The sequence below is a fragment of the Sapajus apella genome, unplaced genomic scaffold, assembly GCF_009761245.1.
Source record: "Sapajus apella isolate SASKATOON/1434 unplaced genomic scaffold, GSC_monkey_1.0 scaffold65, whole genome shotgun sequence".
Taxonomy (NCBI): Eukaryota; Metazoa; Chordata; class Mammalia; order Primates; family Cebidae; genus Sapajus; species Sapajus apella.
This window is the reverse complement of record NW_022437005.1, coordinates 472,566-496,369: the sequence shown is the minus strand read 5'-3', so window position 1 is coordinate 496,369 and position 23,804 is coordinate 472,566. Positions and strand designations below refer to the sequence as shown.

At 39.0% G+C, this 23,804-nt stretch overlaps 1 protein-coding gene across 6 annotated transcripts in view; it reads left to right on the top strand.

Annotated features, from left to right (window-relative positions):
* The window catches only part of TASP1 (taspase 1), a 243,572-nt gene that overhangs the window by 109,217 nt on the left and 110,551 nt on the right, over positions 1–23,804 (top strand). For 5 of the 6 annotated variants that reach the window (XM_032248011.1, XM_032248014.1, XM_032248012.1 and 2 more), the window contains 2 exons: positions 1,433–1,552; positions 4,759–4,837. In XM_032248011.1, coding sequence (XP_032103902.1) covers positions 1,433–1,552; positions 4,759–4,837 — 199 coding nt within the window. The remainder of the gene's footprint in view (positions 1–1,432; positions 1,553–4,758; positions 4,838–23,804) is intronic. The other variant, XR_004259822.1, reaches the window with a different exon arrangement.

The following is a 23,804-nucleotide window of genomic DNA, read 5'->3' as shown; positions in this document are numbered from 1 at the left end:
ACGTGTTTTGTAACACCAGGGTTACAGATATCCTGTATCTTAATTAAAAAATAAGTATGTCCTGAGTGTCTGTTGCATTCAGGGTGATGTGGAATGGATCAAGCCTTTCCTCAAGGAGTTTATGGTCAGGCTAGGAAGTATTCTTGAAGGCATCTGCCTTGAGCAGAACTATGGCATTCTGAGATATGACCTTGTGGATTCATTGGCTAGACTTTCTCCAGCTGTGGTTAAAAGAGGGCTTAGTAATATAGCATTCATTTCAGCCACTTAAACATTTCCTGTCAAAGTAAGTACTGTCATAGTGTATCAATATACTTAAGGGAAGTTAGAATTTAGAACAAGAAATATAAATTCTAGATGTAAATACCTTTTCCTAACAGACCTGATGTAAAATTTTGTTGTGGCACACTCTACTTCTGAGTTTTCCAGTTTGCTTTAGGGAAAAATCTCTTGTTTGAATTCTGCTTCCAATATTTAGAAACTCTTCAATGTTGCTCAGCTTCTGAGATGGCCCCAGGAACTCATTGACTTTTCTGGTGATGGCCTTAGTGTGTCATTTTGCTTCTTAGGGATCCCTCAGTACCAACCAAATCCTGTTCAGTAGTGTGAGCAGGACCCTTCTTTTTAATATATAAGACTTTTTTCCTATGACTTTTTTTCTTGCCTCCCTTAGTCATTATTTCTATCCAGTAGTGTAGTATTTGTCTCTCTTGCACAGGTGACCCAGAAACTTTGGAAGTAGGAGACAGCTGCTCATAATCACTAATGTCACTAAGTGCTTTAAACATGTGAGACCTGGGACAAAACATCAAAACACAAAGATGCTTTCTAAGAACACTTTTCTGCCATACAATTGGCAAGCATATTACTGATATAGGAGAGAGGGGAACTTGCCAAAATGTTTCTCACAAACAAAGAGTTGTAAGAGAAAAATGACAGTGTGGTATATGTCAAGATTGTAAATGCCATTTTATTCATTTATTGTGTGGATTGTATTTTTATTAGATGCTTGTATAGAATACTTAGAGATATACTAACAAGGGTATTTATTGGCTCATTTATGCCACAGATCTTTTCCTCTACACATTCTCAAACATGAACTTAATTCTTGAGAATGAAGAAACACTGTTGTATACTGAAATTTATATTAAATTGTGATATTTCCTTCATTAAAAAGATGCTATAACCTTGTTATTAGAGAAAAGCAGCAGGACACCTTTTGTTTGGAATTTTTGGTGGAAAATACATTTGGATTTAAATAGAATTTAAATGGCAACTTGATAATAGATAATTTTAGGAGATTGCTCAATGTTCCGCTTAAAGATTAGTTTAGATTTTGTCTTGTCATGATTATACAGAAAAATGCTATGTAGTCATATCAGATTGTCCCACGCCATGCCGAGTGAATACTTGTGCCACTTTTGCTCTGCAGGAAAATGACTCAGGCACTTTGGACACGGTGGGCGCTGTGGTTGTGGACCACGAAGGGAATGTTGCTGCTGCTGTCTCCAGTGGAGGCTTGGCCTTGAAACATCCGGGGAGAGTTGGGCAGGTAAGTAATTATGGGTTTTTTAAAGTAACCTTACACAGTAAAGCATGGAATTTTTAGCTCACAGTTTTTTAACCAGTAGGAACATTTTTTCTTTAGAAAAAATGCATATAATTGTTTTTGAACATCTAGTATAAATCATCAAACAAATACCCTTTTAAGATTCTTTTTAAGAGAACCTATCTCATAGTAATTGGTTTGTTTCTCATCTTTACAATTGGTGATCCTAGTTTTGCTACTTTCAGCAGGCTGGGCACTGGCCTGGGCATTTAGTAGACATTTAATAAATGTGTGCCGGTTTCCATTTTCTCTCTGTAAATATCACTCTTTTTAGGAACAAGCTCTACTTGATTATACTGCTTGCTTTTTAGTTGGAGAAATGATTTCAGAGTTACATTTTTAATTTCCTCTATTCCATGTATGGTGACCTTTGGCCCTTTACATCCCTCCTCTAATCAACCATTTCAGCCATTTTATAAAATAACCAGTATTTCAGGTCACCAACACATGATACCACTTAGAAAATCTAGAAATGAAGATGGTCTAATTTATGTAAAAATTTGCTTGTTCCCAGTTCACTTGCACATCCTCTTCACTTTGCCCCTCCGTCCCCCATCTCTAATCTTTGGTTTTATACTGAGAATGAAATTTAACATTTCATTTGATCTAGGAAGCTTTCTGAGGATAAACCAATTTTGGCACGTTGCTTGTCGGCTTCATAAATATTTGTTAAGTGCACAAATGAATTGGATACTCTCATGGAGCAGCTGCAAGGGTTCATTTAAACTCAATATTTGGGTGGCATCTTATAGGTGGAGTATGTCTTGGTATGCTTTGTGTACTTTGTCACATTTGAAGAAGAGTCAGTGTCACAATTACTTTGTTCATGATAGTTAGCACCTATTTGAAACAGAGATCGAATTCATGGAGAGTATCACCACACACCCCTAAGTGATATTGCTTGATCTCCCCTAAGCTGCTTACATTCCTCGACTAGGAAAAAGGGGAAGGGAAGGATAATTAGTTTTGTGCTACTCCGCCTGGCGTACAAGGGGCTGTGTAGGGAATGATTATTCAACATGTGTACGATGCTTTGAACTCATTGTAAACGCCTTTGTTTGGTCATGGTATTTTTTTACATCATAAAGTCGTGTATTTGTCAAGTTTGCAGTAAGAAAATCAAGCCTGGCATATCAGATGCAGACACCCTAGCAGAGAAAGTGAGAGAAAAGCCAGCAGAGCCGCCCTCGATGCGTTATCGTCCCTGTGACTTTCTCACGTTTTCTGTTTCTCAGTATTTTTCTGTTAGCAAAATAGCAAAAACAGAACCAAGGATAGTTCTGGACTGTTAGCCAGATATTACATCTAACAGTCTTGAAGCCATTCTGCCCCTGCACGTAGAACTGTCCTAACAAAAGAAATACTTCTGTAAAAGTTATGTGTTGATTTACCTCACTTGGCTAGTTTATGAATACATAGCTTCTGGAGCTAGAAAATCAGGAAAGAGTGTGGAAGAAAGGAGTCAAAGGGCTTATAGGAAAATGCAGTTGCTTAATTGGATTATATTGTTTGGATAGAGAAGATGTAATAAACCTGAAATTATGTAAGTATCAGATGAGAGGTAAAGAACAATTCTTTTTCACAGGTCCAAATGAAACAAAATACAAAAACAAATTATATCAAAATCTAGTTATTTTTTAAGTGTGCTGAAACTAGATACTTTTAATGTATTTTAAATGTACAATTATCTATTTAAAAATTTTAGCATATTACCCTGCTGTAGATATGTGATAGCAGTGCAGATGGTGAATGGCAATTTGAGGCCAGGTGTGGTGGCTCATGCCTGTAATTTTGGGAGGCCGAGGTGGGCAGATCACTTGAGGTCAGGAGTTTGAGACCAGCCTGGCCAACATGCCGAAACCCTGTAGAGGAATAGAGAAGGTGAGCGAAAAGCCAGCAAAGTCATCTTTCATGCATTATAGTCCTCATGACTTTCTTACTATTTTCTGTAATCCCAGCACTTTGGCTCATGCTGTCTCTACTAAAAATATAAAAATTAGGCCAGGTGCAGTGGCTCATGTCTGTAATCCCAGCAGTCTGGGAGGCCAAGGTGGGTAGATCACTTGAGGTCATCAGGAGTTCAAGAACAGCTTGGTCAACATGACAAAACCCCATCTCTACTAAAAATACAAAAGTTAGCTGGGCATGGTGGTGCAAACCTATAATCCCAGCTACTCGGGATGCTGAGGTAGGAGAATTGCTTGAACCCAGGAGGTGGAGGTTGCAGTTACCTGAGATCTCGCTACTGCACTCCAGTGTAGGTGGCAGAGTGAGACTCCATCTCAAAAAACAATGAAACAAAAATTAGCTGAGCATGATGGCTGACACCTGTAATCCCAGCTACCTGGGGAGGCTGAGGCAGTAGAATCACTTGAATCTGGGAGGCGTAGGTTGCAGTGAGCTGAACATGCCACTGCACTACAGCCTGGTGACAGAGCAAGACTGTCTCCAAAAAAAAGAAAAGAAATGGTAATTGGAATTGGACTTATTTGCGTCTTTAGCTTACTGTAATAATTAGAATTTACAATTTGGACATGAGAAAGGAATTATTCTATTTTACCTATTCTCCTAAACTTCATCCCACCCCCACACAAATAGGCGGTTGAGTTTACTGATTAAGTGTGGACCTTTGATTCAGGTAAACCTCTCTTTTTTTTTTTTTTTTTTTTTTTGAAAAGGAGTTTTACTCATTTTACCCCGGCTGGAGTGCAATGGTGCGATCTCGGCTCACCGCAACCTCCGCCTCCTGGGTTCAGGCAATTCTCCTGCCTCAGCCTCCTGAGTCGCTGGGATTACAGGCACGCGCCACCATGCCCAGCTGATTTTTTGTATTTTTAGTAGAGACGGGGTTTCACCGTGTTGACCAGGATGGTCTCGATCTCTTGACCTCATGATCCACCCGCCTCAGCCTCCCAAAGTGCTGGTAAACCTCTCTTCTAATCCCACCTCCCCACATACCATTCCCCTTACTTTGAACAAGTTACTTAACATCTTTAGGCTCCACTTTCCACCTCTGTAAAATGGTGTTAACCAGCTTCCTTATAATCATTATTAAACGAGGCTTTATTAGATAGCTATGATTTCTGTTGAGAGTTAATAATTACATATGATATTTCTGAAATATTGTATCCATTTTCCTTTTTCCCCAGGCTGCTCTTTATGGATGTGGCTGCTGGGCTGAAAATACTGGAGCTCATAATCCCTACTCCACAGCTGTGAGTACCTCAGGTATTTGCTGCTTTCATAACCATTTTTCATAACTTCAGCCTTTTCAACCACTTAATGATAAAAAGCAATATTTGTAGGTAAACATAGAGCATGTGCTATGACGGTGTATAGACAGAAGCATGGATGTGGGAAAGATCTTCAGTATTTGGGAGGTTTTAAGGATTGTTTAGTATCACAGTGTAAATGCTTTGCTAACATTTTCTTTTTCTTTTACTTTTTTTTTTTAATTTTGACTTTAGGCAGAGTCTTACTCTGTCCCCCGGCTGGAGCAGTGGTGCAATCTCGGCTCACTCCAACTTCTGCCTCCCAGGTTCAAGCGATTCTCATGCTTCAGGCTTCCAAGTAGCTGAGATTACATGCATGTGCCACCACGCCTGGCTGATTTTTTGTATTTTTACTAGAGACAGGGTTTTGCCATGTTGGCCAGGTTGGTCTTGAACTTCTGGCCTCAAGCGATCCACCCTCCTTGGCTTCTCAAAGTGCTGGGATTACAGGCATAAGCCACTGCGCCTGGCCCACTAGCATTTTGAGTACAACTCCGGAATTAACTATGGCTAATTATATTTTTATAGGTACATATTTTTTTCTAATGATCCATGATGGTGCCAAACTTAGGTCACAAAAGACATAAAAGTAGCAGGCCGTTTTGAAAATTAACAGATAATCTCTTGAGTTAAATGTTGACATAACGCTTATAAGGTGCATTTCCAAATACATAGTTTATGACAGTCCTTGAACTATGCTTTCAGTATAATACAGCTCCTCTTTTTATATCTATATTATAAAGGCATTATCATTTAGTACTAAGTGTGTGTGTGTGTGTGTGCAGGGGATGGGGAATGGTGGACATGGAGAATTTGAATAGGCAGAATGGTTATTGTCTATTTCCTGACTTTAATCCTGCCTATGCCAGATGTACGTGAAGCCTTTTTACATTATGTGGTGATACCTCTGGTTGAAAAAATAATACTGATTCATTCCTTTTTCATGGTATTCCTCAAGTTACAGTCCTATCCCTTCCTCTCAAAAAGCCTCAGGCTTTATCAGGAGAGTGGACAAAATGGCTTCCTTTCCTACCTTTCTCTCTCTAATTTCTTACTGCACTGGTTTCTGCCCTACCACATTAACAAAGCACCCAGTCCAGTAGCCCTCTTGTCCTGCTTTCTACCTACTCTTTCTGCACTTTCTGATGCAGGTGACTTTTCTTTTTGCATGTAGCACAGATCCTAGAACTCTCTTGGTTTGCCTGCCTCTCTGACCCATTCCATCTTGACCTTCTTCACAGATTCTTATTCCTCTGTCCTCCCATTGCCAACAGCCTCAGTATTGGGCCTCTGGTGAATTCTCTTCGTCTCCCTGACGTGCTTTCTCCTGCTGATTTCTTGTTACTCCTGGTGATCTCATGTTCTCTCTCGGATTGGCTTCCATGTCTGTATCTACCTTGGACTTTTGAGGCGCTTGTGAGTCCTTTCTGACTTCCTGGTGAACATGTCCGTGTGAGTGCTGTGTATGCATATCAGACTCATCAGGTTCAACAGAACATTTTATTCTTCATCCCCACCCTGTGCCACCTTTCTCCTGTGTACCGTATCTCTTTTACTCCTCTTACTCTCCTATCTTTTGCTCAGACTTGAAATCATGGCACCAGTCGCGTATTTGTGGTCTCTTTCTTCTCTCCTGCCTGTTCTTTCAGACTCATATTCCCATGCCTTCCTATCTTAGCTGCCTCCTGACCTAGCTCCATTTCTTGCATCAATGGAAAAATACGGTTGTGAGCAATTGTCCTATCAGGAGAAGTCTAAACATGAGTCAATGTTAATTGAATCCATACTAACAAAATTATCAAAAATTGTTTTTCATCATTAATTTTTGAAGAGATGAGCATAATGTAGTAATATGAGTTAATCTTTAATTTTAATTTAATATTGGTGGTACATGAAAACCTTTATGCATAATGTTTACAAATTAGGCTGTGAACCTCATTTAGTATGGCCCTGTGTCTGTGGAAAATTGTAGTATTCGAACAAACCAAAGACTAATTTATGGTTTCAATTTGATTTTCCCAAAGAAATCTCAGTTGGAATCATGTATTATAACAGTTTTGTTTTGGTCAATATGATGTTCAGTGAGATAGTTGTTGTTTAGACATTACTTTCATATCTAGTAGGAGAATTGGATTCTATTTTAAACCGAAATCTTGAGAGCCTGCTTGCTTGTGTCAATTTGAAAAAGAGATTTCCAAGCCCAAAGAGATTGTTCACCACTCCTCTACCCTTATTTTAAAATTGGTGGTGTGCCAGTTGGAATAAGAACATACTTCATGGATTTGATTCTAGTTAGTAGAATGCAAGGAATGGGTAGGTAAAGTTAAAATTATAAAATTGAGATTTTTCTCTATTCCTTTTGAATATGTCCTCCTTTGCCTGTCCTGCATCAGTTGGAGATAGTTTCATATGACTAAAGATACCTTTAGCTTTCCAGTTTTCATGACATCCAGTACAGCTTTTTAACTTACATACCCAGCTTGTCATGTTATACTCTTTCCAAGCTAAAAGACTAACTACCATCAGCCCACAGAACCTGGGGATGATGGAGTAAATCTGTCCACTGGACTTTGTGTGATTGCTTCACTCTTGTTTCTCATGGGCCTGTTGCTATGAAGTTGACAATGGAAACACATGGCAGAGTTGGGGGATCAAGTCAGAAGAAATGTAGAGCACTAAATTTTGCAACTGTTTGACCAAAATAAAGAAGACTTGTGCCTTAGGCTGCCACAGAAAACCAGAGACCTGGCCTGCATTTTAGGTTTATATATCTTAGAAGGTGCTAATTGAAAGGCAGAGAAAAGGTAGTTAGTTATGGTTAGGATAGGGCTCTCCCAAGGCCAGATGGTTGATTTGGTCCTTAGCCTGAGGGATAAACTCTAGCATCTTGTTCTCATCACTGGGTGGGGAGAAATGAGTAAGGGCTGGGGACAGGGGTGGGGTAGCAGGAACTGACCTTTCAAACTCTGACTAATGTTCTGGCATCATAGGAATTTGCCTAGCTGGCGATAGAGTAGAGCAGACACATGGGTTCCTGTCCCGACTCTTGCAGATCCACTAGCTGTGGAGCCTGGGAAGGGGTTATTTGTGAAACCGGAATAATATCTACCATTGCTGTGAGAGGTAAGTTGACATATAGAAGGCTCTTAGTGCGTTAGTGCATTTCTTGTCCCAGAGTAGGGGCTCAATGCTTACTGTATTTCATTGAATCTAAGTCATCATATTTTATCAGATACAACATTATTTTTATATCACAAAGGAAACAAAAACTGTCAACGTGTAACACACTGACTTTTCATCACTTAATGCATGGTGTTTGCTTTATAGGAAAATGTAGAATTAGGGATCTTCCACCAGTGAGAAGTGTTTGCTCCACTGATAACAAAGTCATGCCTCTTTGCCATTTCCGTACCTTTCTATGTGTACAGTCATTTTTAATTTGAATTCTATATCATACTGTAATCCTTCTGAACACATTTTAAACAACAGTTTAACCAACACATGTAGTTCCAGCATGGCACATAACTGAAGGGTCAACAAATGGGAGCAGCTTGCATCTAGAGGCAGTGGCAGCTCTGTTACCACTGCAGCCTGGAGGATAACATGGGAGGATGCCATCAATTATAACACACCTCCTGAATCTAGAAGTTTAAAAATGTGGAAAAAGTATATTTTAGAACTGATAAATTATAGTAAAATCTTTTCTTAGTCTCAGCTTTTTCTTGAAAATAAATAATTTGTTTCAGGCTCTCTTAAGGCAGTAAGATAAACTCTTGAGGAAAGGAGGGCTGTGGGTATATTTGTGTCTCCTGAGTGCCTGGCACACAGCCTTGTATAGGGTAAGTGCCCAGTATACAAATAAAAATGAAGAAATGCATGTGTGGCTCCTCCCTCTTTGACAGGAAAGCTTACTTTTTCAAACAGATTATTTACCATGGACTTTCTTTAAATAGGCTTTTAAAATATGATTCAATTTGCCAAATTTGAATTCACACATAATTTTTCAGTAACACATCAAATGCATAACATAAGATATATCTGTGATCTGTCTCTGACTCTGGAAAGGAAGAACAGATTGAAGATTAGAAGATTAGAAGGAGGGGGGAAAAAGCAAGAGATTCTTTTTTTTTTTTCCTTTTTTTTAAGACAGATTCTCACTGTTGCTTAGGCTGGAGTAAATGCAGTGGTGCGATCTTGGCTCACTGTAACCTTGGACTCCTGAGGTCAAGTGATCTTCCTGCCCAGTACCCCAAGTAGGTAGGACTACAGGTGTACACCATCACACCTGGCTAATTTTTAATTTTTTTGTAGAGACAGAATCTTGCTGTGTTGCCCAGGCTGGTCTTGAATATCTGGGCTCAAGTGATCCTCCTAGCTTGGCCTCAAAAATTGCTGGAAACAGTGAGTACAGGGGTATTGATGACAATTGACTAAGGTCAGAAGATGTAAGCTTCATTCCTTCTCCTGAAAGTGTTCTGGCATGAAGAAAGACCTGCTATCTTGTTTCTGCTGTGAGGCCAAAGGAATTCTGATTTTGTCACTTCTTTGCTTTTCAAGATCTTTGCTCTGGGCATTTCTAGAAACCTGAGGGCCGAGAGTGTTGTGGTCAGGACTTGCTAGTAGTAGCTTTGAAGGTAGATCAGATTAAAAAAAATACACCTATTGAGAACAGCCTTATCCCTCTGTATTTCTGAGCCAGTGATTAGTTTCTTCCTCAAGGGCTGGGAGAATATACCATTCCTTTTTGATTTCTCGACTTAATGAACAGCCAGAAGTCTTCCTCTGCTCCTCTGTGGGAGATTGTCTACTGGACTGTGGTAGAAAACTTGTGCCCAGAGACCTTTGTCAGGAGGACATGAGGCAGCCTTCTCTGTGAGAGGGGAGCTATGTGACAGCAGGAGCCAATGGGAGACAACTGCTGAGACATTTACAAATGCCATGCAGTCATTGCTCTCCGAGGGTGTGTGGAGGAATTCAAGGCAGGCAGGAATCCGTGCCTCGGCTTCTATTTGGCAGCAGTCATTCTCTTTCTTTTGTTCTCTGTGTGTCACAGGCACTCTTGGTGAATACAAGCCTTGTTCTACTGAGGACTCAGTGCAAATCATCTAGGGTTCCAGTCTTCCTTCTACCCCTTTCCCTGTTTCTAAGCAACCCTTCAAGGTGAAACCTCAAGGAATTTCCTATACTCGAGGTTTATTATTTTTCTTAGTTCTCTTCTGTCACTCCCTTTTATTCTACTTCAGTCAGGCCTTCCCCCCTACCACTCCACCAATTTGTTCTTGTCAAGATTAACAATTACCTCTAAAGTCATGTGATTATCTTTTAGTCCTATAAGCAGCATTTGACACGGTTGCTCAAATAACTTGCTCCTGTAAATACTGTCCTTAATAGACTTCCAGGGGACTGCACTCTCCTGTTTGTCCTGCCACCTCACTGTCTGCTCCTTCTCAGTCTCCTTTGTTAATATTCTTCATCTCTTTGACCTCTCAGTGTTGGAGTGCGTCAGTGCCTAGTCCTTGAACCACTTCTGTCTTTCTTTGTATTCCTGCTTCCTTGGTGTCTCATCCAGTCTGACGGCTAAGTACTATCTATGTGCTGATGATTCCCACAATTTTATCTCCAACCTGGGCCTCTCTCCAGAACTGAGTTATAATCCAAATGCTTATTAAAATCTCCACTTGTATGTATAACAGACATCTATTTAGCAGGTCAAATACGAGCTCTTGCCTAACCCTAAACCTGTTCTCTTGAAATATTTTCCCCACGGCAAGTATCAATTCCAGTGGCTCAGGTCAAAATCTTGGGCTCATCTGTGACCCTTTTTTCTATCTCACTCACATCCAGTTTAACAACAAACTCTGTCTACTCTCTTCTCTGAGTCTATTTAAAATCTGACTAATGCTCAGCACGTTCATGGCCACCAAAGTTCTATGGTGCCGTCGTCTCTAATCTGGATTGTTGCTAGCCTCCCAGCTGGTCTCTTGCTTGCTGCCCCTTTCTTTATTCAGTCCTCAACCCTGGAGGTGGTGTTCAAACCGTATTCAGATGCTGTCACACCTCTATTTTGAACTGTTTAGCCACTTTCCATTTTAGTAAACGGGAAAGCCAGATTCCTTGTGAAGGGCCTGTAAGGCCTTCCCCTCAGACTTTAGCTCTTGCATTTCTTCCCTTGCTCAAACAATTCCAGCTATGTTGGCTGCCTTGCAGTACTTCACACATGCCATGCATACGCCCGCCTTAGGGCCTTTGTCAAGCTGCTACTTCTCCTTTAGCTCTTCATCCTCAGCCAGCATTTCCTGTCTCCCTTTCATGTTTTATTTTTTTCCCGTAGCAAGTATCATCATCTCATATTTTATGTCTTAAAACTGTGTTTCTTTTAAGAATTTGGTTTTATTTTGTAATTTGAGTTGTCCTTTCTTTCTTTTAATTTCGACTTGATTGTAGATCAAGGAGTATATATGCAGGTTTGGTATATGAGTGTGTTCCGTGATACTGAGGTTGGGATATAAGTGATCCCATCACCCAGGTCGTGAGCGTAGTACCCAATAGACAGGTTTTCAACCCTTGTGCCTTTTTTTCGCCCCCCACTCTAGTAGTCCTCATTGTCTGTTGTTTCTATCTTTATGTCCATGTGTACCCAGTGTTTAGCTGCCACATGTAAGTCAGAACGTGGTATTTGGTTTTCTATTTCTGCATTAATTTGCTTAGGAATACGGCCTCCAGCTACATCCATGTTGCTGCAAACGATATGTTTTTTTTGTTGTTCTTTTCTTTTTGATCCACGGTCAGACTCGTTACCCATTACGCCACTGGTACGTCACGTTTTTTTGTTCTTTTCTATGGGTGTGTAGTATTCCATGGTACATATGTACCACATTTTATTTATTTTATTCACTGTTAATGGTATCTAGGTTGATTCCATGTCTTTGCTACAGTGAATAGTACTGTGATGAACATGTGAGTGCCTTGTCTTTTTGGTAGAACAATTTATTTTCCTTTGAGTATATACCCAGTATGGGATTGCTGGCTCAAAGGGCAGTTCTATTTTTAGTTCTTTGCTATTTTATTTTTATTTTCTACCCTGCTCTAAGGAGTTGGGATTTTCATCAGCCTTGTTCACTGATGTGTGAATGTTGCTTATCACCTAGAACTGCTGAATGAGTGTGAATGAATATGAATGACAAATAAATACATTGTGGTGGGGTGAGCCAGTGAAGCCCAGGTAAGTGAAGGCACAGGAAGGCAAATGAGGGGCTAAGACTAGTATATTCTGGATAAGAGCAGAGGATACCTGAAGATGAAAGTTGAGTGTGAGGGTTTTGGTGCTTAATTTGTGGTCTTAGATGGTAGTGTTTAGACATTTTCTTCTGTATGAAAGGCGTACTCTTGAGTAGGGAGATACTCATATCTTTAGAAGATACATGAAGATAGCTGTTTCTTCTCTGAGATTGTTCTGGAATGATGAGCAATGATCTAGACACTGAGAGGTAAAACTAGTCGAGGAGTTAAATACATTGCTGTTTGTCCTGCTGGAGACATCCAGACTATTTAGTCCACTTTGATTCCTTAATCTGTCTTGTTGGGCAGGCTGATGCTGGCGTCTTAGAAGTTTCTCGTCCTCATGAAAGAATAAATCTTCATAATTTTGTCACACTCAATAAGATTCTTAGAATGCTGGGAACAAGGAGCTGCCACTGGAACTGAAACAATTTGAGACATAATATGTAGGTTTGGAAATAATGCCATGGGAAATCTTTTTGTGAATTATGACTTCTAGATGTGAGCCTAGATAAAACCCTAACATTTGTAAACATTATCATCTTCAAAGCACTTGACTCTTTGGACTGTTTGGTTATTGGGAATGGGAAAAATATTATTCATTTACATGTAACAGAGTATATAAACTACCAGCACATTTCTAAGAACTAAAGTGATTACCTGGGTGGGAATTCTATTCTGAGATTGTTGTATACTCTAATTAGGTTACTTCATATCTGGTTAACTTTTAATATACTGCTTCTTGCTTTGTACATAGGTAAAGTCACTGATGGTGTAAAATTACATAGAATTCTGAATTATGCCAGATCATTTTCTAAGAAACCAGTTCACTGTGACAGCAATTGACATTTAATGAGGGGATTTTTCCCTCTCATTCAGTGTGACATGTTACATGTATATCAGAGATTTTAAATGAATAGATTTTTTTTCCCTGATTGTGGTATAGTGCATGCTCATTGATAGAATTTGGAAAATGAAACCGATAATTTTTGCCATCCTGTGGTAGTCACTGTTAATGTTTTTGGTGGATTTTTGCCATTAAACAAAAGTGAAAATACTGCTTAGCTTGTATTGCACTTTGTTCATCTAATATTTTGTAATGAACGTTTTTATGTATTATTTTTCCAAACATAATTTTAAAGGATATGCAGGATGTCTTTCTGTGCATCATGAGTTTAGGTATTTTGCTCCCCAGCAAGATGACTTGTAATTGGCCTCATGCAATAAAACACCAGCTGTTTTAGAAGCTCTTACTCTATGTCCTGGTCTGGTTCTGATAAAGAGAATTAAAAACATGGTCTTTGTTCTCAAAGGACATGAAAGCTGGGGCCTTGGTAATATAGGAAAGCTTCTTGCCAATGTAGAAATATGTTGAAATATTGGCTATAGCAAAAAGGCCTGTTAACACCGAATGAGGCTCTGCTGCATCCATTCACCTGGGGAATGTGCACTGTGATGCCTCCCAAAGGTTCACTTGCAGGTGCCTCAGTGTACCTGATGGCTTGACTATTGTTGCAGCCATTAGTACATCTCCTCCCTTCTTGCCACTTTTCTCTCCTCAAATCTCACCAAAACCAGTTGTTTTTTTAATCTTAACACTGCCCATCATCAGACTCCTATACTCACTGAAATACCTTCAGCCCCTAACCTCTAGAGGAGCTGAGGACATCATGGAGGGAAAGTAAGTCTTTCTCTGAAAGAGATTGTAGACCTGGATATAATGGCTAAAGTGATCCCCAAGATGTTCTTTTGATGTTTGTCATTTCTCAAATTTTTTTTCTAGATACTTACTTTGCATTGCTTTGTTGTTGTTTTGTGAAAGAACAGACTTCTAATTTTAAAACACAAGGTGGAGAAATGGTAAAAACAGAGGCATAAGATCAAGTGATGGGTTAAAATGCCAGTCCTGTGATCCTTGATGTAGTTCTCCCTTTGATTGTTTTCACTTGAAAGAATGCCTTTTCCTTCCTATTGTGGAGTACTACCTGCTGTCAGTTGGAGAGCGGGTAAGTTGAGCAACCTGTCAGACTTTCTAAGCTCCCTTCATATGGTTTGCAGAAACAGGGCTGGATTTTCATTTCTTCTTTCATTCAAAAGGAGTCTCTTTCATGTTTGAAAATTGAAAACGCGTGGTTTTCAGTGTGGAGCGAGGATGTGTGTGCCTTCTGGCACACCTGTTTCTAATTTCCTGACTTGAAAGCATAACCCATCAAAAGGAGCAGAAAAACAATTTCTTTGTGACATGCTGCTTTGTGGCCCTTGCTGGACTCACGGCCTTCGTGGCTTTGCCGTCTTGGTTCCCTCTCTAGAAGGTTCTTGTGAGAGGCAGAATTCACTAAATAGAACTAGTGCCTTTTATGGCACAGGGCTGTTTTTGGTATTATTTTGTTGTAGTTCTTTTCAGCTCAGGAAATTTACTTGAAATAAGATTTATTTTAAAAATATATTAAATTTAGCTGAGCAGTATATGTTGGAAGGAAATCTGTAAGCTGATGAGTGAGCTGACTGGCTAGGAATAGGGTTTGGTTGAGCATACGAATGTTTAAATTCCACAGTGCTGCTTAACATAAACCAGATATTTCCAATGAGTTGCTTAGTATTTGTGTGTACTTTAAAGTCATGCCAGCATAAATGACTGTGAGGCACAATATGTTGACTTTGAGTTTTGTAAATTGAAAATTTGTTGCTATGAAAGTTGTACATGGTATAACTCATTACTTTCCGAAGGTACTTAGTGTGTCTGATCCTGGCAAGTTGTCATGAAAAAATGGATGCCCAGGGAATTCTGGGCTTCTGCTTTCAGAATGCTGGAAGTATAGATATTTAGTTCTTAAGATTTCCTTGGACATTATCAGCATAAGGATGGATCCTTAAACACAAACTTTAGTTTGGGTTTCTGTTTCTAAGTGTTCTTTGGGATACTAATCTTAATGGTGTATTCTTAAAAGTTTTTTTTTTTTTAAGTGTATGAATCACCTTGGGGAGCTTGTTAAAAGGACGACTGTGATTCAGTGGGTCTGGGATGAGTCCTGGGATTCTGCATTTTTTACAAGCTCCTGGATGATGCCGATGCTGCTAGTCCACAGACAGTACTGTAAGCAGCAAGGCAACACCGATGGGCAAAGTAGTGCTGTGCCCACAACACCATCACATACAAATTACTGGCTGCTTTCCTCATTGTGTTTTGGTGCCTCTAAAGCCAAGATGATCTTAGGTGTATATTCTTGACTCTTGGGTATCCCTGTGAGCATTAATTAATAGTTTAACAAGTGACCACTGGGGCTAGCATGGATGGGGACTACCAAGACAGCCTTATTGTGTTGGAAGAAGTGATGCTTATGTTTTCAGACTCTTATGGAATATACGGATTCCTGTATTTTAGCCAACGTTCTTGCTGCAGACAGAAGTGAATACAACAGACTGCTAACTCGAAAATGTACTGATAGAAGGGTTAGGAAGGCATAGTGCTGAATCAAATGTATTTTATTTTAACCAGCTCTGTTCATGTTGGCTGGTTAATTTGGGCAATGAATCATGGAGAAAAAGTGGGAACATGTTCATGTAAAATGCAGAAACAGTTTGCCTTTTTATTAACTTGTTATTGAATATATGTTATGGTTCTTATTAGTGAATTGCAGCATGATCCAGCCCACAGTATAAAATGCCATAATTAAAGGTACCTTACATTTTTATTTTCAGAATGTTTTGTTCATATCATGAAAAGTACATTTGTTTATATGTTGTGTTTTTCTTTTAGCTTTGATGAAAAAGAATTGAAATAAATGCTGACTAGTAGAAAGCATGGATAGTTGGTTAAAAAAATCTGAGTTGGGTATTGAAGAAATAGAGACTTCAACTAAAATGCTACAGTGGTATTTTAGGTCTGCCCGTACATTGAATGGAAGAGCAGGTACACTCAGGGACACATTGAGGTGAGGAATTTATGGGCTTTGGAATCAGACTTTGGTTTGAATCCTAATGGAGGCAGCAGATTGAAAGGATTGGGCCCCACCCCTCCCAGGATTGGGACACCATTCCTTATGGTGGAGAGACACACAGCTATGCTAATTATCATGGGTGTTCTCACTTGGCACCATTGAATCTCCTGTTGGTTGAGATTCTGTTATGGTTGTGTTTAATAATGCTGAGGAGTTCTGCTTTCTCCTTTTCTGTCTCTCTATCCTAGGCCTAGAATGTTTTACTGGTTCTTCAGAATTTCCTAGTAAATTATATGTGTTGTAATCTATTGTAATTATCACTGTTTACTAATATTGGTGATAGAATAATTAATAGGCTCCCAGTTGAAACCTGCTATGATAATGTAGTGATGTGTTCTCAGAAATATAAAAGAATATTTACAGCAGTATAGCTAAGATAGCTAGTAAAATTCATGTCAGAGGATAATAAGGATTCGAAGATTTCCTGCACATGTGTTTTGCCTGAGTTCTTTCTTGTCCTTAAAATTTAGATTAGCCTCTGCTCTACCTGTTATGCTTTCTTTCTCATGCAAAAGTAAATTTAGTGGGATATGGTAATATAATATTCTCAAGTTAAAGATTTTTTATCTTTGTTTTACATATCCTCCTTTGTCTGATTCATCTTACCTGTTTTGATTTTATTCTTCATCTTAGTAGCAGGTCTTTCTTTGTAGCTTTTCATATCAGAATTAAAACGTTTGTATCTGGAATAAGCATAAACATTGTAATCCTGGACTTTCCTCAGAACCACCTCTGCAAGCTAAACTCTGCTCATGCCATCAAGTTCATAGAGAGTTTTCAGCAACTCACTATGTGAATTGCACAGGTTTATCTTACTAATCTACAAGTCTGTGCAACTCTTACTATTTAATAGAAAGTCCTAGCTACTATCATTCACTTTACTTTTTCTTTCTGCTATAATTGCAATATAAACAGCTTAGCACAATTTCTTAAGGAGGAGTGCATGTTTCTCCTTTTGCTCTTGTTTAGACTCCCTTCTCCTTAGCCATGTGGTAAAGCCTGAGATGAGCTCAAATATCTTCTCTTTTCTGCAGCCATTCTCCCTCTCTTTCTCCCCATTTCTTGCTCTTCCTTCTGTCTCTCTCCCCCTCCCTCTTTTCTTTCTTCCCATGCCCAGCCCCAAAGATTTCTTCCCATGCCCTCCAAGATCAGTGGTGCTGTGATGTGGCATGTATACTACTTCTATGGTTGTTCTTTTCCACAAAGCCTAGGAGCTCCTTGAGGGTGAGATTATTGGCTTAAAGATTTAGTAGATACTCAATAAACATCTGTTGAATTGAGTTCAGGAATCTTTTGCCTTTTATGAAGCACTGTCAAACAGATTCTGATTGCAAAGCGACTGATTTGTTCTGCATTGGTAAACCAGAACTAGTGTTCCTGTTTGCTTAAGAACTTTAGGTATTCATGGTAGAGGCTTTGTTCTGTGAAGTGAAGGGTAGTTTAAGTTTGGATTGGTGTAGTTTTGATAAAATTGATTACCCTTTTAATACTTTTTCATTACTATAGTGATTAGGTTGCTTTGGGTTACAGTTAACAAAAATTACAACACAAATAGGCTTGAATAATAAGGAAATACATGATTTTATGTAAGAGGAAGTTCAGAGGTAGGTAGACTCCAGGCTTGATTGGTTCAGGGGCTTCATTGATGAGATCAAGGACCCAGTTCTTCACTTCCCTTACTTGCTCTGTTGCCATCATTGTTGGCTTCTTTCTTGGGCTGATAGCACAATGACTACTGCATTGCCAGAAAACTCATCACAAAAAGCTCTCCAGAGGAATTTAAAAAACAATGATTTTTGTAGTTTTTTTTCCTTGGAATGAAGAACACTTTCTTTAGAAGCTCCCCAACAGACTTCTCAATCAATGTTTTGCTAATTGGCTATTGTTGTATGCTTATTTGTGGATCAGTCACTGACAGAGGAAAATGGGATTATGAACCAGTGATAGGCACATGACTGTGGGTAGATGGAAAGCAGAACAAAATCAGGTTTCATTCTGGAAAGGAGAAGGGAGTAGACGTGTAGGTGGTAGCCACCAGCGTCCTACTAGACTTGACATTTGTCATTATTTTGTGATCAGTAATAAGGGTGAACAAAAAACTAAAAAAGATAATAATAAGGGTGATAACAGTAGTTAGCATTTGTTGAGCATTTGCCATGGTCAGGTACTGTGCTGAGTACTTTTTATGTAATGATTCTCATTTTCAAATAAATCTGAATTTCAGAGAGATCAAATAGTGCCGGAATGCCTGAGGAATATAAAATGTCTTCACTAAGTGAAAGTGGAAAAATGTGAGAAGAAAGAAGAAAGGCTAAATCTAAATTTAATTAGCTATTTTTATTTTTACCAGAAAAGTTATAGACTAGGTATTTAGAGAGTTAAAAGAAAAAAAACCCATGCAATTATCATTTAAATCTGTTTTTACCAAAGCCATGCCTCTTGCCATTATTTCTGGGTAACTGAGAGCTGGCTATACAAAATGGATGTTTTTGGTTTTGTTTTGTATTTGATTTTGTTGAAAATCAAATACAGGAGATAAAAAAAATGCCACCACAAAGTTTGTTTATATCATTTTACTTAAATTGAGTAGACGAAATGGAATCTGGCCTTTTTCATATTGTTTATGTTCTGCTTTGCTTCTTGGTTCTGGGGCAGGATTTCTAGTTGTGTTTGAATTTGTTTTCCTCTCAAGTATCATTTGCAAAATTAGTGTGGAAATTAATAAACTCTTTCTATTCAATAAGTGTTGTAATTTTCCTAATATGACGTAATATAATACTGTTTCATTAGCATAATAAAATTCAAATATGTGCTCATTTAGCCTTATTCTACGTTTTTTTTTTTTTTTAAGTCTAGAAGGAAGAAAGATGCGTTGCATAAGTAACCAATATAATCTTTATTTATTAACTTTGATTTTAGGTTCATGGGTACATACACAGGTTTGTTATTTAGGAAAATTGCAGGGGTTTGGTGTACAGATTATTTCATCACCCAGGTAATAAGCACAGTACCCAATAGGTAGTTTTTTGACCAGGAAGGTGAAAGATCTCTACAACAAGAATTACAAAACGCTGCTCAAAGAACTCAGAGATGACACAAACAAATGGAAAAACATTCTATGCTCATAGATAGGAGAATCAATATTGTTAAAATGGCCATAGTACCCAAAGCATTAATAAATTCAGTGCTATTCCTAATAAGCTACGAATGACATTCTTCATAGAATTAGAAAAAATATCCTGAAATTCATATGGGACCAAAAAAGAGCCTGAATATCTAGGGCAATCCTAGTTAAAAAGAACAAAGCTGGAGGCGTCCTATTACCTGACTTTACTACGAGGACACAGTAACTAAAACAGCATGGTACTGGTACAAAAACAGATATATAGACCAATGGAACAGAATAGAGAGCCCAGAAATCAGGCCACATACCTACAACCATCTGATCTTCAACAAAATTGACAAAAACAAGCAATGGGAAAAGGACTCCCTATTCAATAAGTAGTGCAGGGATAATTGGCTAGCCATGTGCAAAAGTTTGAAATTGGATCCCATCTTTACACCATATAGAAAAATCAACTCAAGATGGATTCAAGACTTAAATGAGAAACCTAAAATCATAAAAACCCTGGAAGATAACCTAGGCAATACCATTCCGAACCTAGAGTTGGGCAAAAATTTCATGAACACTTCAAAAGCAATTGCAATAAAAACAAAAATTGATAAATGGGACCTAATTAAACTAAGGAGCTTCTACACAGAAAAAGAAACTATCAGCAGTAAACAGAATAGGAGAAAATATTTGCAAACTGTGCATGTGACAAAGATCTGATATCCAGAATCCATAAGGGAATTAAATTCACAAGCAACAAACAAACAAACAAACCCATTAAACCCGTGGGCAAAGGACATGAATGGACACATTTTAAGAGAAGACACTGTAATACTTAAAATGAAGTCTCATTTGAGTATCTCCTTCTTTTCTTTTTCTTTTTTTTTTTTTTTTCGTTTTTTGAAATGGATGCTCCCTCTTTCACCAAGGCTGGAGTGCAATGGCACAATCTTGACTCACTGCAACCTCTGCCTCCCAGTTTCAAGCAATTCTCCTGCCTCGACTGCCTGAGTAGCCGGGATTACAGGCACCCACCTCCACTCCTGGCTAATTTTTGTATTCCTAGTAGAGACGGGGTTTCACCATGTTGGCTAGGCTGGTCTCGAACTCCTGACCTCAGGTGATCTGCCCACTTCAGCCTCCCAAAGTGCTAGGTTTACAGGCGTGAGCTACCATGCCCAGCCATCTCATTCATTTTCATCTCAATATACGGGCAGAGTTAGATGCTTGATCTATGTTTCATTTGTATGTTATAAAAGGACCTATGTAAATTAAAGTACAAAAATATCAAAGTGACTAAAGTTGTTTTAACGAAACTGTTACATATAAATGATGTCATTGTCTGTGTGTGTGTGTGTGTGTGTGTGTGTGTGTGTGTGTGTGCGCGCCCTCATAAGTAGCTTCTGGTTATCGTTTCAGCCGTTCTTTTTTTTTTTTTTCTTAATTGCATTTTAGGTTTTGGGGTACATGTGAAGAACATGCAAGATTGTTGCATAGGTACATGCATGACAGTGTGATTTGCTGCCTTCCTCCCATTCACCTATGTCTGGCATTTCTCCCCATGCTATCTCTCCCCAACTCCCCACCCCCTACTGTCCCTCCCCTATTTCCTCCCCGACAGACCCCAGTGTATGATGCTCCTCTCCCTGTGTCCATGTGTTCTCATTGTTCAACACCCACCTATGAGTGAGAACATGCGGTGTTTGATTTTCTGTTCTTGTGTCAGTTTGCTAAGAATGATGGTTTCCAGGTTCATCCATGTCCCTACAAAGGACATGAACTGACTGTTTTTGGTGGCTGCATAATATTCCATGGTGTATATGTGCCACATTTTCCCTGTCCAGTCTATCATCAATGAGCATTTGGGTTGGTTCCAGGTCTTTGCTATTGTGAACAGTGCTGCAATGAACATTCATGTGCATGTGTCCTTATAGTAGAACGATTTATAATCCTTTGGATATATACCCAGTAATGGGATTGCTGGGTCAAATGGAATTTCTATTTCTGGGTCCTTGAGGAATCGCCACACTGTCTTCCACAATGGTTGAACTAATTTACACTCCCACCAACGGTGTAAAAGTGCCCCTATTTCTCCACATCCTCTCCAGCATCTGTTGTCTCTAGATTTTTTAATGTTTGCCATTCTAAGTGGCGTGAGATGGTATCTCAATGCGGTTTTGATTTGCATTTCTCTAATGACCAGTGATGATGAGCATTTTTTCATAGTTTGTTGGCCTCATGTATATCTTCTTTTTTAAAGTGCCTGTTCATATCCTTCACCCACTTTTGAATGGGCTTGTTTTTTTCTTGTAAATCTGTTTTAGTTCTTTGTAAATTCTGGATATCAGCCCTTTGTCAGATGGGTAGACTGCAAAAATTTTTTCCCATTCTGTTGGTTGCCGATTCACTCTAATGACTGTTTCTTTTGCTGTGCAGAAGCTGTGGAGTTTGATTAGGTCCCATTTGTCTATTTTGGCTTTTGTTGCCAATGCTTTCGTTGTTTTGGTCGTGAAGTCCTTGCCTATGCCTATGTCCTGAATGGTTTTGCCTAGATTTTCTTCTAGGGTTTTTATGGTGTTAGGTCTTATGTTTAAGTCTTTAATCCATCTGGAGTTAATTTTAGTGGAAGGTGTCAGGAAGGGGTCCAGTTTCTGCCTTCTGCACATGGCTAGCCAGTTTTCCCAACACCATTTATTAAACAGGGACTCCTTTCCCCATTGCTTGTTTTTGTCAGGTTTGTCAAAGATCGGATGGTTATAAATGGGTTATGTTGCCTCCAAGGCCTCTCTTCTTTTCCATTGGTCTATATCTCTGTTTTGGTACCAGTACCATGCTGTTTTGATTATTGTAGCCTTGTAGTATAGTTTGAAGTCTGGTAGTGTGATGCCTCCAGCTTTGTTCTTTTTGCTTAGAATTGACTTGGCTATGTGGGCTCTCTTTGGCTCCATATGAAGTTTAAGGTGGTTTTTTCCAGTTCTGTGAAGAAGGTCATTGGTAGCTTAATGGGGATAGCGCTGAATCTGTACATTACTTTGGGCAGTATGGCCATTTTCACGATATTGATTCTCCCTAACCATGAACATGGAATGTTTCTCCATCTGTTTGTGTCCTCTCTTATTTCATTGAGCAGTGGCTTGTAGTTCTCCTTGAACAGGTCCTTTACATTCTTTGTTAGTTGTGTTCCTAGGCGTTTTATTCTCTTTGTAGCAATTGTGAATGGCAGTTCATTCTTGATTTGGCTGTCTATGCTTGTGATTTTTGCACATTGATTTTGTATCCTAAGACTTTGCTGAAGTTGCTTATCAGTTTGAGGAGATTTTGGGCTGAGACAATGGGGCCTTCTAGATATACAATCATGTCGTCTGCAAACGGAGACAGTTTGACTTCCTCCTTTCCTATTTGAATACCCTTTATTTCTTTTTCTTGCCTGATTGTTCTGGCTAGAACTTCCAATACTATATTGAATAGGAGTGGTGAGAGAGGGCATCATTGTCTAGTGCCAGATTTAAAAGGGAATGCTTCCAGGTTTTGCCCATTCAGTATGATATTGGCTGTTGGTTTGTCGTAAATAGCTCTTATTATTTTGAGATACGTTCCGTCAATACCTAGTTTATTGAGGGTTTTTAGCATAAAGGGCTGTTGAATTTTGTCAAAGGCCTTCTCTGCATCAATTGAGATAATCACATGGTTCTGTCTTTGGTTTTGTTTATGTGGTGAATTATGTTTATAGAGTTGTTTATGTTGAACCAGCCTTGCATCCCTGTGATGAAGCCTACTTGATCATGGTGGATAAGCTTTTTGGTTTTTTTTTTTTTTTTCAAGACAGGGTTTCACCATGTTGGTCAGGCTGGTCTTGAACTCCCGACCTCAGGTGATCCGCCCGCCTTGGCCTCCAAAGTGCTTGGATTACTGGTGTGAGCCACCACACCTGGCCGGTGGATAAGCTTTTTGATGTGCTGTTTGATTTGGTTTGCCAGTATTTTATTGAAGATTTTTGCATCTGTGTTCATCATGAATATTGGCCTGAAGTTTTCTTTTCTTGCTGAGTCTCTGCCAGTCTTTGGTATCAGGATGCTGTTGGTCTCATAAAATTATTTGGGAAGGTTTCCCTCTTTTTGGATTGTTTGGAATAGTTTCAGAAGGAATGGTACCAGCTCCTCTTTGTATGTCTGGTAGAATTCGGCTATGAATCCATCTGGACCTGGGTCTTTTTTGGGTGATAGGCTGTTAATTGCTGCCTCAACGTCAGACCTTGTTATTGTTCTATTCAGGGTTTCGACTTCTTCCTGGTTTAGGCTTGGGAGGGTGAAAGTGTCCAGGAATTTACCCATTTCTTCCAGGTTTACTAGTCTATGTGCATAGAGTTGTTTGTAATAATCTCTGATGATGGTTTGTATTTCTGTGGAATCTGTGGTGATATCCCCTTTATTGTTTTTTATTTCATCTATTTGATACTTCTCTCTTTTCTTTTTTATTAATCTGGCTAGTGGTCTGTCTATGTTGTTGATCTTTTTTTTTTTTTTTTTTTTTTTTTT